A 17869-nucleotide genomic window follows, 5' to 3' on the forward strand; every position below is an offset into this window, starting at 1 on the left:
GAAAATTAAAATAAAACAATTACACTGAAATTGTAGCATGTAAATTCAGCGCAAATGATGACAGCAGTAACAACAAAAGTAACTATTACGATTATACGTTTTTAGGCATATTTTCAGTATTCCGTATTTATATATATGTGTATGAAGTAATAATAGTCCACACTTATGTAAAAATGTGTATTAAAAATACATAAAAGACGGTCTTTTATGTATTTTTAATACAAATTTTTACATAAGTGTGGACTATTATTACTTCAGATATTCCAGTCACGTTATGGTGATTTTTTGAGGTATATGTGCATATATATATTATATATATAAATTATACACACACACACACACAACACACACACACACACACACACACACATATATATATATAATATATATATATATATATATATATATATATATAGATATAATATATATATATATATATATATTATGCGTGTGTGTGTGTGTTGTATGTATCTAAAGCATACTTGTGAACACAGTGATGTTTACACTGATTGTTGTTATATGAAATGTGTGTGTATTATGTAAGCATAATTATACATATTATTTGACACATATCTCAGTAGTTTGGTCCCTTAAAAGTAAAATAAATTAAATCTTTACAAGGTGAGAGAGAGAGAGAGAGAGAGAGAGAGAGAGAGAGAGAGAGAGAGAGAGAGAGAGAGAGAGAGAGAGAGAGAGAGAGAGAGGACATTTTACCAGAAATTCTTTCCCATTCCCAGTCTTGGTCACGAGACATTTTCATTAAAACGGTGACTTTCCATTGCCTCTCCCCAACAAGGGCACGAGACCCTATACTATGCCCACTGACATAAGAGACGCCCTTCCAGCATTGCCCCATTACTGAGCAAATTGCCTAGGCATACCTGGCATTCGAGTGACCCCGTCCACCGACCAAGAACTTAGAAAGGGTCGTACAACTATTACGAGACAGGCGTTAAACACGTAATCTGCCCATCTAAGGAATGAAAGAATTTAGTTTACGTTTTTTGTTCACAATCCCCATTTTTTTTAAGGACTTCAATCTCCTGTAGAACCTGTTGTCAGGAGCTTTTGACAAATTTCGATCTCCAGTTATTGTGCCACAGAGAGAGAGAGAGAGAGAGAGAGAGAGAGGCGGCTGGGTGTTTAAAAAGTGATTACAGGATTGCTAGATTAAGTATTATAGCAGTGTATGAACATATTTCTGTGGAAAGGGAATAGGAATTCACCAAGGTGACAAGAAGATAACATTTGTTTATATATATATATATATATATATATATATATATATATATTATATATAGAGAGAGAGAGAGAGAGAGAGAGAGAGAGAGAGAGAGAGAGAGAGAGAGAGAGAGAGAGAGAGAGTGGGTGGGGGGAGAGGGAGAGAAATCTATTGTATCCAAACAGTGATGGTAAATTCAGTAACATTTATGTGTTTGTTTGAGAGAGAGAGAGAGAGATTATGTATGCGAACAGTTATGGTAAATTCAACATGAGTGTTAGAAAGAGAGAGAGAGAGATTTTGTATCCAAACGATAATGGTAAATACAAAATATGTGTTTTAGAGAGAGAGAGAGAGAGAGAGAGAGAGAGAGAGAGAGTAACCCTCTCCATTCACAATGAATAGTAGTAATTGGCATTGATTAGGCTGCAGGGAGATCTAGTTCATTTCACCGCCTTATCTAGGCTTTGAATGGAATTATGGGCATCTTTCACGGCTCGTTAGTCTCGGACTGCCCTCATAATCACGATGAAATCGGATCCCCTTCTTAGTTTCATTTATTTTCTGTTCTCTTCGTCTTTGATTTCTTTGCGTCTGTGAAGTATTTTGGGGTGCCATTTAATATTCGGTCATTTGTCATTAACTTTCGTTCGCTGTTTATAAATTGTTTGTTTATTCAACACCTTTCATTGCCTTTATTTATGCATTTATAGGTTACTTTATCTCCTTAATTTAATAAGTCTGATAAAAATTAATCTAGCATAAAATTCTGTCACTTTTCTTATGTTAAGTCCCCGTATTGGGGTAGTTTTATTAATGAACCTCACATGGCGCACTGTAGGCATTACTCTAGGGTCTTTGCCGCGTACATTCCGCCTTTAGCTCCAGCCGCTTTCATATTTGTTACTGTACCTCCGTACATATTCTCTTTCTTACATCTGACTTTCCACCCCCTCAAACAAATGTTTCATAGTGCAACTGCGAGGTTTACACCTTTTAAACCTTCTTCCTGTCAGTTTTCTTTTCAGCACTGAATGACTTTGTAAGCCTAAATTCTATATACTCTTTTTTTTATGTTGAAATTTATAATTATTTATTGATCTCTTTCCTTTCTGTTATTCTTAATTCGTATAATTTCCTTAAATAAATTTCAATTGTTTATTGATCTCCTCTCTCCTTTCTGTTATTCTTAATTCGTATACTTTCCTTAAACAATTTCAATTGTTTATTGATCTCTTTCCTTTCTGTTATTCTTAATTCGTACACTTTCCTTAAATAAATTTATAATTGTTTATTGATCTCCTATTTCCTTTCTGTTATCCTTAATTTGTGTACTTTCCTTAAATAAATTTCAATTGTTTATTGATCTCCTCTTTCCTTTCTGTTATTCTTAATTCGTATACTTTCCTTAAATAAATTTCAATGTTATTGATCTCCTCTTTCCTTTCTGTTATTCTTAATTCGTATACTTTCCTTACTCAACCACGAAAGAGTACATTAGTGATGAACCATATAGAGATTTCGTAGAATCGGAGATATGGCCCGAGTATGCAGTGCATGAATTTGAAGAATTTTATCAATCTGAATAATCTTGGGCCGTCAGTAAAGTTCAAACTCGAAAGGGGAGAAAATGACAGAATCCCTTTTTAGGATGCGTTAATTATTAAAGTGATTACGGGGGCAGGTTAGCTTTGCCTTGTAGGAGAAACTTACTCTGATTTGTTCATGCTACAGATTTCTACCAAACCAGGACTTGTACCAAACCTTACTCTGTTTGATTTGTACGTTTATTTTTTATTCATGACTCCATTTTCTACCAAAATGTTCTTATAGTTTCTTGTGATGTTGAGATCTTGAGGAATTTGTAGATCTCATTTGTCAGATGATGGATAATGTAGATTAAAAAAAAAAAAAAAAAAAAAAAAAAAACTTCCGAGAACTTTAAAGTATTCCATGTGGTTTATTGTCAAAGCATTGTTAGTCTACATACCTAAAGTTCCTTCCAGGGGGGGGGGGGGGGGGGGGGGGGGGGGGGGGTGGGGGGGGGGGGGGGGTTCCAGGGGGGGGGGGGGGGGGGGTGGGGGGGGGGGGGGGGGGGGGGGGGGGGGGATGGATGGGGAGACACGACGGGCACTCGGATTTGCCCGTAATTCTCTGCCTTTTGAACAGTGTTACCAGATCAAACAGTCCGAAGCGGGCAATAGGCACAGGCAGGCAAACCTATACTTGGACCACAATCGTGATCGCCATCCACCCACAAAATTGGTAACTGTGTCTTTCCAAGGTCTGGCCGCCGTGCATTTGTTTCTATATCTGAGTGTTTTTTTTCTTTCTTTATTATGTAACAACAAATGTGAGGAAAAAAATATGCTGAGGTTCCTTTTAGTAAAAAACTTAACTAGAAGTTTATTTAAAACATATCCTGAGAGGTTTATTATTAAAGCATTGTTTCACACCTAAAACATTGATTCTATATCCGGATGTTTTTCAATTACTCGGGGAGTAAGCCTACAAACTACTTTGTTGTACTTGTTGGGGAGATAGGAAAGGTCTATGGAGTGCCTAAAAAGGTGTGAAAAAAGGTGTTTCGTGTTAAGTTAAAAGATACAGGAATTGTAGGATAGGATATTTATGATTTATTTATTAGAATGAATATTTAAAAAACAAATATTGTGCATGTTAAACAGTACAGAAAAATTATTTTCTATAGAATATAGCGTATTTATTTTAATTTTCGTTGGTGAAACAAAGCTCTATTTGACCGTAGATTTTAGCACATTTTAATTTACGTTAAGTCAGGAATATAATGTTTACAGCTTAAGAGTGAGGGGAAAATCTTGCACGTGCCTCGAGGAAGCTGGAGGTCGAATCACGCCTTGTTCCTTTATGTAACAGAAATGTGAGAGGAAAAAGTATGTTGAGGTTCGTTAGATTAAAGGCTGAGACAATGTGAAAGGCTTAAGTAACCGTTTGAATCGTGAGGTGGCTTACAGGTGTAACTTAGCGGTTAAGTATATATCCTTATTAAAGGTAATGAAGCAAAATAAAGATTGCAAAGGTTATGTATCTCGCAAAAACTGTAGTAAAACTTAATTTGGGGAGTCTAGGGATCGTGTGATTTGACAAATAACATTTTGAATCATTTCATGGACACCAAATATGTATTAAATTGGAAAGGGAGAAGAACACTTTTGCTTGTCGTGACTTTAGGAAGAGTCCTGTAGTTGAATCTGTGTTGACTGACGTTGTAAAAGATGATTAGTCTATTTTGTGCATATATATATATATATATATATATATATATATATATAGTATATATATAATATATATATATATATATATATATATATATATATATATATGTTAACGGGATGTTAATCTCGTTTATTTATTTGGTAAACGTGGAACTCCGAGCGTCAGGCATACCGACACATAATCTCTCTCTCTCTCTCTCTCTCTCTCTCTCCAAGCGACCAACAGCTCGCGACTTTTCTTTCTCTCTCTCTCTCTCTCTCTCTCTCTAAGCGACCCCTCTCTCTCTCTCTCTCTCCACCTCTTTCTCTCCATTCTAACAGGTAATCAAATGAGAGAGTTGCATTACAAAAATACATTTATTTAACAACGGAAAGATAATGATCTAAGTCTTACTGACTAACTTAACTCAGTTAAACCCCCAACATTAAAATGTCTAAAACAGTAATTAGTCACACCAATTGTCTATTCTAACATCTGGGACTCCCTGTCCCCTTAAGACTTTAGGTCCCCCTTTTGCCAGAACACATAGTTCCTCACCAGAATCGTCTGTTTCAAAGACACGAGAAACGTACTCGTAAGTACACATAAGTCTAAAGACAAAGTTAATAAAATGGAACATCTTACAAGATATCAAACAAGCCATTCCTTTGGCTAAAGTAATTCAACTTGGCTAAAGTAATTCAACTCACCCATGCAGCTGGAATATTTCACTCACTGATAAATAAACACTTAGGCACCGCCATCGTAGCTTTGCCTTCCTCCCTCGGATCTCTATGCAAGCCTCCCATAGACTTGCCTAGTGATACATGAAGAATAGAAGAGGCGCACACGCACATACGAATGCACATTTCGTTAACTCCCCATGTTACTGGTCGCAGCCAGTTTCCCAAAGGTACTTTGAACAAAGACCCATGAACTGACGAACATTGACTCGCCTAACTATGCAGTTTCATATCACGCCACCACAGAAATCATTTATCAGCTTTTCTCAGGTCGTTGCTTCGGCTCTGTTCTCTGCATTCCAAAAAGGTAACAACGAACATATTGGCAATATATCATTATAATTATAACCCTAGGACTTATATATATATATATATATATATATATATATATATATATAAATAGATAGATAGACAGATATGTATTGTTATGTATGTATGTATGTAGTATGTATGTATGTATATATATGAATTATATATATGTATATATATGTGTGTGTGTTTTTGTGTGTGTGTACACTTAAAGAAATTTTCCTGTGTTGGTTACAATAGGTACTACCATATTGTTATTAAGCCAAGACTGTGGGATACGATTGCTAGCCGTACGCCCGTTCTTATATATATATATATATATATATATATATATATATATATATATATATATATATATATCAATTCAAGCTACAAATGTCCTTTAATATCTAAATTCACTTTACCTCCCAAATGATATATTTTCATATAGGTATGTACCGAAGGGGAATTTTTTAGTTGATAACAATTTTGTCCCCCCATGGGATCGAACCACCGTCCAAGTGGACGGGGACGAAATCAGGACAGTCAGTGACGCTATCCAATCAGCCAACAGAGACGCTATAAGTTCATATCGATTCTGACCTTACAAATCACCCTCGACCTCGGTGCTTTCGTAATGAGAATCGATATGGAACCCCGTCTACCATGTTAGCCAATTCGAGCGTTTGACAACACGTAGCCTTTTGTTATGAATAATTATCACATCGAACCGTGATCCATATCGATTCTAATTACGAAAGCACCGAGGTCGAGGGTGATTTGTAAGGTCAGAATCGATATGAACTTATAGCGTCTCTGTTGGCTGATTGGATAGCGTCACTGACTGTCCTGATTTCATCCCCGTCCACTTGGACGGTGGTTCGATCCCATGGGGGGACAAAATTGTTATCAACTAAAAAATTCCCCTTCGGTACATATATGAAAATATATCATTTGGGAGGTAAAGTGAATTTAGATATTAAAGGACATTTGTAGCTTGAATTGATATATAAATGGATCACGGTTCGATGTGATAATTATTCATAACAAAAGGCTACGTGCTGTCAAACGCTCGAATTGGCTAACATGGTAGACGGGGTTCCATATCGATTCTAATTACGAAAGCACCGAGGTCGAGGGTGATTTGTAAGGTCAGAATCGATATGAACTTATAGCGTCTCTGTTGGCTGATTGGATAGCGTCACTGACTGTCCTGATTTCGTCCCCGTCCACTTGGACGGTGGTTCGATCCCATGGGGGGACAAAATTGTTATCAACTAAAAAATTCCCCTTCGGTACATATATGAAAATATATCATTTGGGAGGTAAAGTGAATTTAGATATTAAAGGACATTTGTAGCTTGAATTGATATATAAATGGATCACGGTTCGATGTGATAATTATTCATATATATATATATATATATATATATATATATATATATAATATATATATTTATTCATCAGTATCTGTTCTAAGGGTACAAGCTGTTATAGGTATAAGTTAACCGTGTTGCACCATTAATATATAATATTTTTTGTTTCCTTAATTATGAACGTTGTAAATTGCCTACAAATGAGTAAATCTATTTACGTATTTCCATTAAAATCCGACGCTGTTGTTTAGCTATTCTGCCATTTTTGCGTAAGACCTAAAAATAACATCAGTGTGGGATTTGAGGTTAATATTTTGACAGCTGAAAGTCACTCAATAAATATAAACACAAATACTGCTGTAACATTCCGTTTTAATTTTTCCCTTCATTTTCTGTAGTGGTTTTTCCTACACTGATTCCGACGTGTCTTGCCCTTTTCATTTTCAGTAATTTAATTTTCAGTAATTTTCCACACATATTCACTAAAATATATCCTGTCATTTTTCTGACACGCTTCCTGCCAATTCTGTCTCACTTTTCTTGACATTCGCAGACAGTTATTTTTCCTCAATAGTTTTTCTCCCTGTCGCAGAATTGTTTCCTGCCATTTTCAGTTTTTTTTTTCTCCGTTTTTTCCAGTCACATTTCTTGCCATTTCAGTGACATTTTCATGTCATTTTCAGTAACATTTTCTTCTTTTAGCGTTAACACATTGACTGTCATAACCAGTGACGCATTTCCTGCAATTTTCAATATCTCCAAACATTTTTGGTTGTACTTTTCTTTTGTTTTTATGAAAACAGTACAGAAAAAGACCCCATTTCGGCTCAACCTCAACAACCGTCCCCCAATTCGGCTCCAGGGGATAAACCCCATAAGCTTGCCTTTATCTTAACCTCATGTACGTTGACCATTAACGACTCCACGGGAAAACCACCAAATAGTTCGCTCTAGTTCAGAAAAGAACCCCAAAATGGCTCATGAAGAACTATTCGGATAGGAGAACCATGGTTTTGCTCAACCCCTTGAAAATACCCAACCCTATTTTGGCTCAAGATATACTCTACGGATGAAAAAACCACCATTTCACACAAATATGAATATGAGGGAAAAAAATTCTAAGTACCCTAACCTAACCTAACCTAACCCAACCCACCCCACTGAGTGGAAAAATTCAAAGTCCCTTAACCTAACCTAACGCAACCCAACCTAACCCAACCTAACTTAACCTAACTTAACCCAACCTAACCCACCGTGTGAAAAAATTCTAAGTCCCTTAACCTAACCTACCCTAACCCACATGAGTACTATATGAAAAATATGAATATGAGAAACAAATTCTAAGTCCCTTAACCTAACCTCTGTTATGATCAGTTGTGCCTAAGTGAAGTGTTGTGTTAGACCGAAATTTCTTGGCTTTCTCGCCTTTCCATTTTCCTCCGTGGCATCACGTTTATATATATATATATATATATATATACTATATATATATATATATATACATGTATATATATATATATATATATATATATATAAAACGTGATGCCACGGAGGAAAATGGAAAGGCGAGAAAGCCAAGAAAATTTCGGTCTAACACAACACTTCACTTAGGCACAACTGATCATAACAGAGGTTAGGTTAAGGGACTTAGAATTTGTTTCTCATATTCATATTTTTCATATAGTACTCATGTGGGTTAGGGTAGGTTAGGTTAAGGGACTTAGAATTTTTTCAACACGGTGGGTTAGGTTGGGTTAAGTTAGGTTAAGTTAGGTTGGGTTAGGTTGGGTTGCGTTATGGTTAGGTTAAGGGACTTTGAATTTTTCCACTCAGTGGGGTGGGTTGGGTTAGGTTAGGTTAGGTATTACAGGGTACTTAGAATTTTTTTCCCTCATATTCATACTATATATACTTATATATATTATATTATTATATATATATATATATATACAGTTATATGATAATTAATATATTATAATATATATATATATATAATTAAATAATAATAGTTATATATGTAAACAAGGATGTTTTCCTCCCCTTACTTTTCTCATGCTACGGAATTCTACTCTATGGCTGAGATTGTCACTACAAAGTCTTAGAGCCTTATGCCATATATGAAGTAGTTCTGATGTCCGTAGTTTGATTATTTCAGTCATCAGGAAAATTATATCCTGCTCAAAACCTGCGCTGTATTACTTTAAGGGAGTGATATGATTTTGACATTGGTCTCTAGTTTATCACTACCGCCTTTCTCTTGAGAATGCTGCCTCAAATCCAAAGGAAAAACTAGTTTTAATGATAGCTATAATACTTTTCCACAATACTTGAAATTGTCAGATAATGATTGGATTTACTCAATACTTTGATCTAATGGGCAAATAATTTTCCTTATTAATCTAAGCTCATTCTTCTATTATTCTTCATTTATACACTTTTTCCCCACATGCTTAGCATCAATCTAAGTCTTAAAGGCTCAAGTATTTTTGTGGTGCTCAGCCATTTCCACTATCATAAGGAGTCTAGGTTATGATAGCCGAAGACCACATTCACACTTAAGCGCACCATGAACATTCGTATTCTCTCACAAATGGGCCACGATTTGGCGAACATCGACTTTGAGCCAAGCTGAGAAACACATTCAGTTTCTAAATAGTGCTATTTTCACCCTACTCGCTGAACAATGAGGTAATGCTGATGCAATAACTTCCAAAAAACCAACTCTCAAAATACACGAGGGTCTCTCTCTCTCTCTTCTCTCTCTCTCTCTCTCTCTTCTCTCTCTCTCTCTTCAAATATGTTTATTCTTCATATTGAAAAATCTATGATTCAAGTAGGTAGAAATCTTCTGTGAATGCTATCAGTGAACATGAATTACTTCTTTACATATTTATCTGCATATTTCTTTATGTATTTATTTCATTGCTTACAAATTTTACTTGTTTGCTTCCTGATTTCATCCCTTACTTGCTCGATTGCTTACAATCTTATGGCCCCCTGGCCTATCTATATTTTTATGTGTGTTTGCATATTACTTATTTGCTCGCTTATGTATTCATTTATTCATTTCATATTTGTATTTATTGGTTTATTTATTGTCACATATGAAGCACATCTAATCTAATTGTTGTTTATGAAATAATCACAAAACTGATTATTTTGAACATGAACGCGATCATTATGTTAAGAATGCTACCAAAAGTAATATCTGACTGGGTTTTATACAAAATTCTTTTTCAAATAAATTTCCTTAACATCACAAACACCTTTACTCTTTGGTATGGTTTACCTGCTTCTTCTTATGGCTTGATTTTTTACCTTTTCTGTGTGTGTCTGTTTTTTTTATGCGTTTGTCTTCCTTATCAATATTTCAGTTGCCTGTCAATTTCTAGGTTTATGTCACCTCATATCACCTCATATCACACACATATTGGCGAATACCAGAGCTGAAATTAAGATTTCTTACACTTTTGAGAAATGGTAAAACCAGAAGTACTATTGTTCGTGCATCTCAAGGACATTTGGTTCTATAACTAACATATAATGATTACTGAAGATTGACTTGTAGCGATATAGACAGATAATCATAATTTTTTTAAAATACGATATTAATTCAGAATTCCTAATTGTTCAACCATCATGAACAGCCGTCTTTGGGAGCAAATGAATGTTTTCAGGAAAGGTGAAGTTCGTTAGTAGGCGATGGCAATTTTACAGGCAAGTTAATATTATTATTACTATTATCATTACTCCTTGGAATTTGAAATATTTATCAAGATTCAGACATATGACATTTTACTAAAAACACACACTTCATGAGAATCTACATTATTACAGCTGACAACGTTAATTTGATTTTCGTTCAAGTAGTTAAGCTTGACCCTTTTGCACATGATGTTCTAAGACGCTTTAAACAGTTGTCCAGGTTATTGTACTTTGCTTCTCTTTAGTGAATTCTGTATCTGGTTCAATCTAAGACAGCTGTTCCTGTTCTAAAGAGCTAAATCGATTGTACTGACATTTTAAGCAGTAGAATTATTTTTTACTTTTTTAATCGCATTTTTAAGTTGTAAAACCGAGTGTTTGTAATAATATAGCATATTCAGAAAGGCCTTGGAATTAACACGAAAGATCTATGACTCCTTTGTTTTAATTTCCTGTGGGTAATATATACATATATATATTGTAGAAAAATATGTATTTAATTCCTTTAATTTTACTAGTTAAAAAAAAAATATGCATTATCACTACGGCATCAGTATTAAAGTACTTTACCTATGTAATTACTTAACTAGTCAATTTTAAAATTAACGTAATTTTCATAAATAGCTTTTCTCGTCTAATCCTTTTAAATGGTTGTTGCCGTGAACAAACCACCAATTTTAATGCGGAAAATGTTTTCTTTGTTTACTGAGTGACGGAGAACCGCAGTACCTGTCAAGAACTTAACAACAGCAGTCTTCAGTGGAAGTTCCAGTCATACTTACCGTGGATTAAACTTTGAAGTGATTTAGTGACCTATGGATCTTATCATTTGCATCACGGTCATGTGTTACGCAAATATGGAATAATTCTATCAAGTTACCATTGGACCCGGACCGGAACCCGCTTACCTATCTCCTAAATCACACTAAAAACAAGGTGAGAGAAAAGCTATTTTTTCTTTGTTTTTTAAACTGTCCAGATCTTTACTTTTATTCCTGCAGCTTTAATCGATGCTTATGTGAAAAGTTTGTTATTACCTATACTTATCCAATTTATACGTACCTTACCTACTTACCTTAAATATACGTGAATTACATACTCATTCATACTTCTAGTTACTTTGTTTGATTGTATTTCATTAGTCAATTTACTATTTAATTGTATTGAATTCTGTTTGTTTTTACTCTTATTTTGACGATTTGTTTACTGGGATAGGAATATACTTACATTTTTACTTGTTTACTTTTGGGCTGTTATTTCATTGGGGTAGTTGCGTCCGATTCTGTTCATACATGAAATCTTAAGAATTCCTCTTGTTCACTATTTCAGATGTGTTTGTATACTTTCGGATTCATTTCATTGGCCTCCGGATGATGCAGCCCAAGTACTCACTTTCTATCCTTATGGTTCACGTCAAGTGTTTGTTTGTCATTCAGAATTTTATTTTTGTGGTTCGATTATATACATTACAATTAAATTCATTGTAACTTATACTTTATTATTTAATAATCCTATATTAACTTATAAACTTTAATAAGCTACTTTATCATTAAAATCTGTATAGAATTCATTTTTAAACATGGCGCACCGTGACAGGATCTGGAAGTTTGAGTGGGTGGCTGTGTTTCCCGGAGGTAGGTTTTCGGGTCCATGGGTGATAATTTGCATAAAATTTACTTTGTTACTTTTTGTGATTACTGCTTATACACTTCTGCTTATATTAGTACTGCATTTTATTGTTTTACTGTGGTCTATTATTACTTATATATTAGTCAAGATGACTGAACTGAAGAGATTAATAACTTCTCGGAAGTTTGTAAGAAAGTCTGTTACGGAGTCGTTTAATCGACGTGATCAGTTCATCTTACTTGAAGCTTCAGATAAGCTAGCACTTGACTAAGTTGACTGACAACATGGCACGTTTGAAGGAATTGGATCTTCAAATACAGGGTATAAAATGGAGTTCTGAAGAAAACTAAATTGAACTGATGGAAGAATTGGAGGCCTGTGAAAATTATCAAGACAAACTACGTTCGTCTTTGTTTAAGCTCCAATCGCCTGTACCGACTACACCATCACCCCCAACTCCAGCTCTTCCCCTTTTGAAGAGACCACGGCTCCTTTACCTCGATACTCTGGTCAAGAGAACGAAGATCTAACTAAATTTTCTATCTCAATTTGAGGCAGTTATCAACAGGTATGAATACTGACTACGAAAAGCTTTTACCTTTTCTCCTAAAGCAGCAGATAACTGGAAGAGCCTTGATTTTGATAGATTCCTTGGAGTCTCATACCAAGGATATAGTAAAGCAAAGGAGCTCTTAGAAAAGGCACTTGCTTCTCCAGACGTTCAGAAATTCAGCACCATCAAGCAGCTATCTGAGCTAAACTTGGACAAATGTGATGACCCATTTGAATATGTATCCAAAGTTAAAGGTATAATAGAGAATGTCCGTAAGTTGAATGTTACTATTGATTATATTTTGCAATACTTTGTGTGGACAGGTCTAAATGAGAAGTTCAGGAATTTACTGATAAATATTACTAACCATACATGGCCTTCAATGAAGAGATGGTGATAACTTCTTCACTGCCTGCACAAGATACCATCACCATAAGAAGAAAGGGAAAAGTAAACAGACTCATTCTGTGGATATGGCAATAAATGAATTCACAAACAGAGGGAACTAGTGGAGTTACTGCAAAATGTTATCCATGCTCCTTGTGTAGCACAGTCCAAGAAAAGGCTAGCCCATAACATCAGAGATTGTACGACTTTATTTCTCCGGTTTCCAAAGTTGAGAAAATTGAAGAGTATCGATGGATGTACTAGATGTGGCCTGGCATCACATTCTACTGAAAGTGCAGATACAAATTTAGAGATCGGTGTGTAAATTGCAAAGGTTTTCATTGGAATTACTTGTGCACTCGTCCAGGGGAAAATCAATCCAATGACATTGGTCAAAAGAATCTGGACCTTAACAAGAAGAAAAAGTTTCCATGAAAAAACAAGGGCAAGAAAGACACAAAGGCTAAAACTCCTGCGGAAAGATCCCAGAATAACATTACTACTATTACAGAGGCTTTGAATAACTCAAGTGAGAGATACGATTCTTCCAACCTTCACGTGTACATAAGTGGATTCAATGTGCGTTGTATGAAAGACAGTGGATGTCATCCAAATTTCATATCTGAAGAGTTGGAAAAGGCAGATGAATCTACCAGTCATACGAGAGAGTGTAAACTTACTGTGAATGGTATCAATGTCCCTAGAAGTTATGACACCAAAATTGTCGAGGTGGAATGAAATTTGACAGGGATTCAAGAGTCATTTGTATGACATTGTGCCTTCCTAATATAAATATTACTTTGAATCTTCCCAAGTTGAACAGAGTTGTTAATGGATTTCTGTCAAAAGGATATAAATTGGCAGATACAAGACTTTTGGATGGTTCAGAAGATATTTCTGATATCCAGCTTATTTTGGGATCAAAATCCAGCTATTGCATACCTGAGACTGAAATTGTATTCGGAGAGAAATCTATATATTCAAGAACTCCTCATGGTGTAGTGTTAAAGGGAGCAACTGAGACTATTTTACATGATCTTGCCTTATTTACCATATGCCCCTGAAATCTCGTCGTCTTCCTACATTTCAATAACTAATAGAACCCCAGACTACCTACCTTCAGAAGAAGCTAAGTTTTATCAAACCTCTAATATAGATTTTGGTAAAATCGAAAATAGAAATGAATCATTTGTTTTGGAAGGAGAGGATGATGAAGTCGGTGGGTTGGTTGATATTGACAAGGATTTACTTGATTCTGTTCTTTTGTGACCAAGCATTACATAGAGACTTCATGTACTCTGAAACTGTTGAAATCCAAAATCTGTTGGTCAATTACGTTTTAGAGAAAACTACAAGGAATAGTGAAGGGAGGCTGGTGATGCCATTACTCTGAAAGAACCCTAGAGTTTCTCACCTTTTGGGACATAACTTCAATATATCAGAGAAAATACTGTCAAGCCTGCAAAGAAAATTGCAAGGAAATTTAGATGATAAATTGAAGCAGATAAATATGGTATTTAAGGAGCAAGCGGATGCTGGAATAATTGAGAGAATTGAAAATTTAGATCAATTCAAGAAGGAGCATCCAGAGTCTAGCTTCGTGCCTTTTATGGGCATTTTTAAGCCTGATCGTGAGACCACAAAATGTAGGGTTGTGTTCCTATCCAATTTGAGTGACAAAGGAAGTATGAATCACAATCAAACTATGCATGCAGGTCCAACATTAAATCAGAAACTCTCCACTTCCATTATCAATTTGAGGTTCGGAAGCAAACTATGTTGCTTTGATATAAAGAAGGCATTCAACAATATAGGTCTTGAGGAAGTCGACCAAAATCGCCTTTGTTTTTTGTGGTTTAGAAATCTTGAAGAGGGAGATTTTTCAATTATTGGCTATAAGAATAGTAGGACTTCCTTTGGACTTAGATTCACCTGCATTATTAATGCTTGGATTATACAGATATTGATACTGGATTCTACGAATGATTCTTTTCCATTGATGAAACTCAAGAGAACCATTTATCAGTTGTCTTATATGGACAACTGTGCATTTACGGCAGAAACGTCGGAGTGTTTGTTGTGGATGTATACAATGTTGGAGGATATTTTCAGTCCATATAAGTTTTCACTTCAGCAGTTTTTGTCTAATGACATGTCATTACAGAAAGAAATTGACAAAATTCAGGAAACAGAGACTCCAACAAAAAGTAAACTGCTGGGACTTGAGTGGGATCGAATGAGTGATACATTGTCTACAAAACCCATACAACTGGATATAAATTCATCAACAAAAAGAGAAATTTTATCTACTATAGCTTCACAGTTTCGATCTTCTTAATTTCAACGGACCTATACTGACAATCGAGCCAGATTGTTTCTACACAGATTGCAGTGTAGACCAGAACTAGATTGGGATGCAAAAACTTACTGCTCCTTTGATCAATGAATGGAAGAATATCTGCAAGCAGGCCAATTCTGCCCCTTCTGTAGAGTTCCCACGGAATTTTGGTGCTCATACTGACAAATATAAATTGGTTGGGTTTGCTGATAGTAGTAAGGTTCTGTTTGGCACTGCAGTGTATCTGTATAACTTAAATACAAATAAGATCTACTTTATTTTAGCAAGAAATAAAACAAAAACTGGTGAGTAAACAATTGGAGTCAAAATCCATACCAAGCTTGGAATTGCAAGCTCTTGCATTAACCGTTGAAACTGTAAAGGATTTGAAGAATGAACTTTCAGGAATTGGTTGCATTGATCCTATTGAGATAGTTGGATGTGAAGTCTACTCTGACAGTTTGGTGGTACTGACCTGGCTGCAGTCTTACGCCTTGAAACTTGACAAACTACAAAAAAGCAACCCTTTGTACTCAATAGGTTAGAGTATATCAATAAGCTGTGTGAGGATTCTTGTATGAAATTTTCTTTTGTGTCTGGAGAAGTAATCCCGCAGACTGCATCACCAGACCTTTATCCTTTAGGCAGCTGATGATAAAACAAAACTATATAACTGGTCCTAAGTTCATTACAGAGAGCGAAAGCAATGTGATCTGTAGTGACAGCACATTGTCTTTCATTATACCTGGATTATTTGAACCAAAACGAGTGCATAAAGTGGAGGCAAATTGTGGTAGTGCTTGTTCACCTCCGCATGTGGCCACGGAACATCTTTTCTCTTTTAATAGGGTTTCTAGTTTTGAGAAGGCTGTGAGAGTGCATGCGGTGGTGCTCAGGTTCTGCAGCATTTTGAAATCTAAGTTTAAAAGTAAACATCCAGCTCTAAGACATATTTTGAAGTTGAAGATGAAGGCTTTAACTTTTATGATGAAGCCTGTAGGCAGATTATAATCAGGGATCAACATATTCACTTCCCAGATGTCTTTGATTATTTTCACTCAAAACAGAAGCAGTTGAAGAATCTGCTGCCTAACATTTTTGTTCACAGTTTAAATTTCTTTTTTCTTGATTCGGATGGCATGGTGAGGGTAAAGAGTAAATGCCGAAGATTGAAGGAAGTCCAGCATCTTAACAAATTCAACTATCCTTTACTATTATCGAAGGACAGTATATTGGTTCCTCTGATTATAAGGGAATTGCACGTGAAGCTCTCACACGCTGGTTGTTATCCTTTGTTGGCGGAACTTAAAAGAAACTTTTGGATTACCCATATATACTCGACTGTGAAGAAAGTTCTGTCAAACTGCATCACTTGTAAGAGAGTAAATTACGAGGGCAAATTAAAACTAAATCAAAGTCATTACCCAGAGTTCAGGATTAATCCTGAAAACGTACCGTACAGGCAGATTTTTATTGATCATATGGGTCCATTTAAAATAAAGAATGATCAAGGAAATACTGTCAAGGTATGGTTGTTATGTATTACGTGTCTGTGGTCTCGTCTCGGGCTGTTAACTTGAAAATTTGTATGGATTTAACTTCAGAGGAATTTATTAGAGCATTACAACTTCATACATATGAATTTGGCATTCCCTCCTTATGTCTGTCTGATTTGGGATCGCAGTTCGTTGCTGGTGCAAATCAGATCTCTAGTTTCCTCAGCGATTACGAGACAAATGCATATTTACAGGAACATGGAATTAAATCATTTAAATTTGAACAATATTACAAGGGATGTAATCAACTCGGCTCGTTAGTAGAGTCTTGTGTGAAACTAACCAAGCGCTTATTATTTGGAGCAATACGCAATAATGTTTCTTCCCCCTTCGTGATTTTGATTTATTGTTCACAAAACTATACATTTGGTGAACAGAAGGCCAATTTCATTTAAAGAGTCTCTTAGGGGGACTTCAGGAGAGAGCATTCCAGAAATCATTACCCCGGAGATGTTGATTCATGGCAGAGAATTGGTTTCCATCAATATAATCCCTCAACTACAAGGCCCAACAGATCCCGATCCGGAATTCAATGCAGATCAGATTCCTTCATCATTACTGAAACTACAAAATGTACGACATAATCTCATTAAAATATACAATGAAGAATTTATTGGGAATCTGTATATCAAGCCGTGAATAAAAAAGACCGATACAAGCCGTTCAACATAAAGAACTTAAAGTTGGAGATATAGTACTTTTGAAGGAACCCTTAGCTAAACCCTGTAATTATCCAATGGACGCATTAAGGAAAAAATTATAACAAATATAAACAATGAAGTTACGGCTGTGAAAGTCTTTTAAAGGGAAAACTAACTGGAGAAATATAAAACGGCAA

At 35.5% G+C, this 17869-nt stretch overlaps 1 protein-coding gene across 1 annotated transcript; it reads left to right on the top strand.

Annotated features, from left to right (window-relative positions):
* The first annotated feature begins 14647 nt into the window (after nt 1–14647).
* LOC135201905 (uncharacterized) lies at nt 14648–15475 on the top strand. Its single transcript, XM_064231202.1, has one exon. It carries the CDS (start codon nt 14648–14650, stop codon nt 15473–15475), a length of 828 nt encoding a protein of 275 aa, XP_064087272.1.
* The last annotated feature ends 2394 nt before the right edge of the window (nt 15476–17869 follow it).

Source organism: Macrobrachium nipponense, chromosome 28 (assembly GCF_015104395.2).
Source record: "Macrobrachium nipponense isolate FS-2020 chromosome 28, ASM1510439v2, whole genome shotgun sequence".
Lineage (NCBI taxonomy): Eukaryota > Metazoa > Arthropoda > Malacostraca > Decapoda > Palaemonidae > Macrobrachium > Macrobrachium nipponense.

What these genes read in the sequence shown, in the direction of transcription:
- LOC135201905 (XM_064231202.1), top strand. Translation starts at nt 14,648, where the DNA reads ATGGTATTTAAGGAGCAAGCGGATGCTGGAATAATTGAGAGAATTGAA.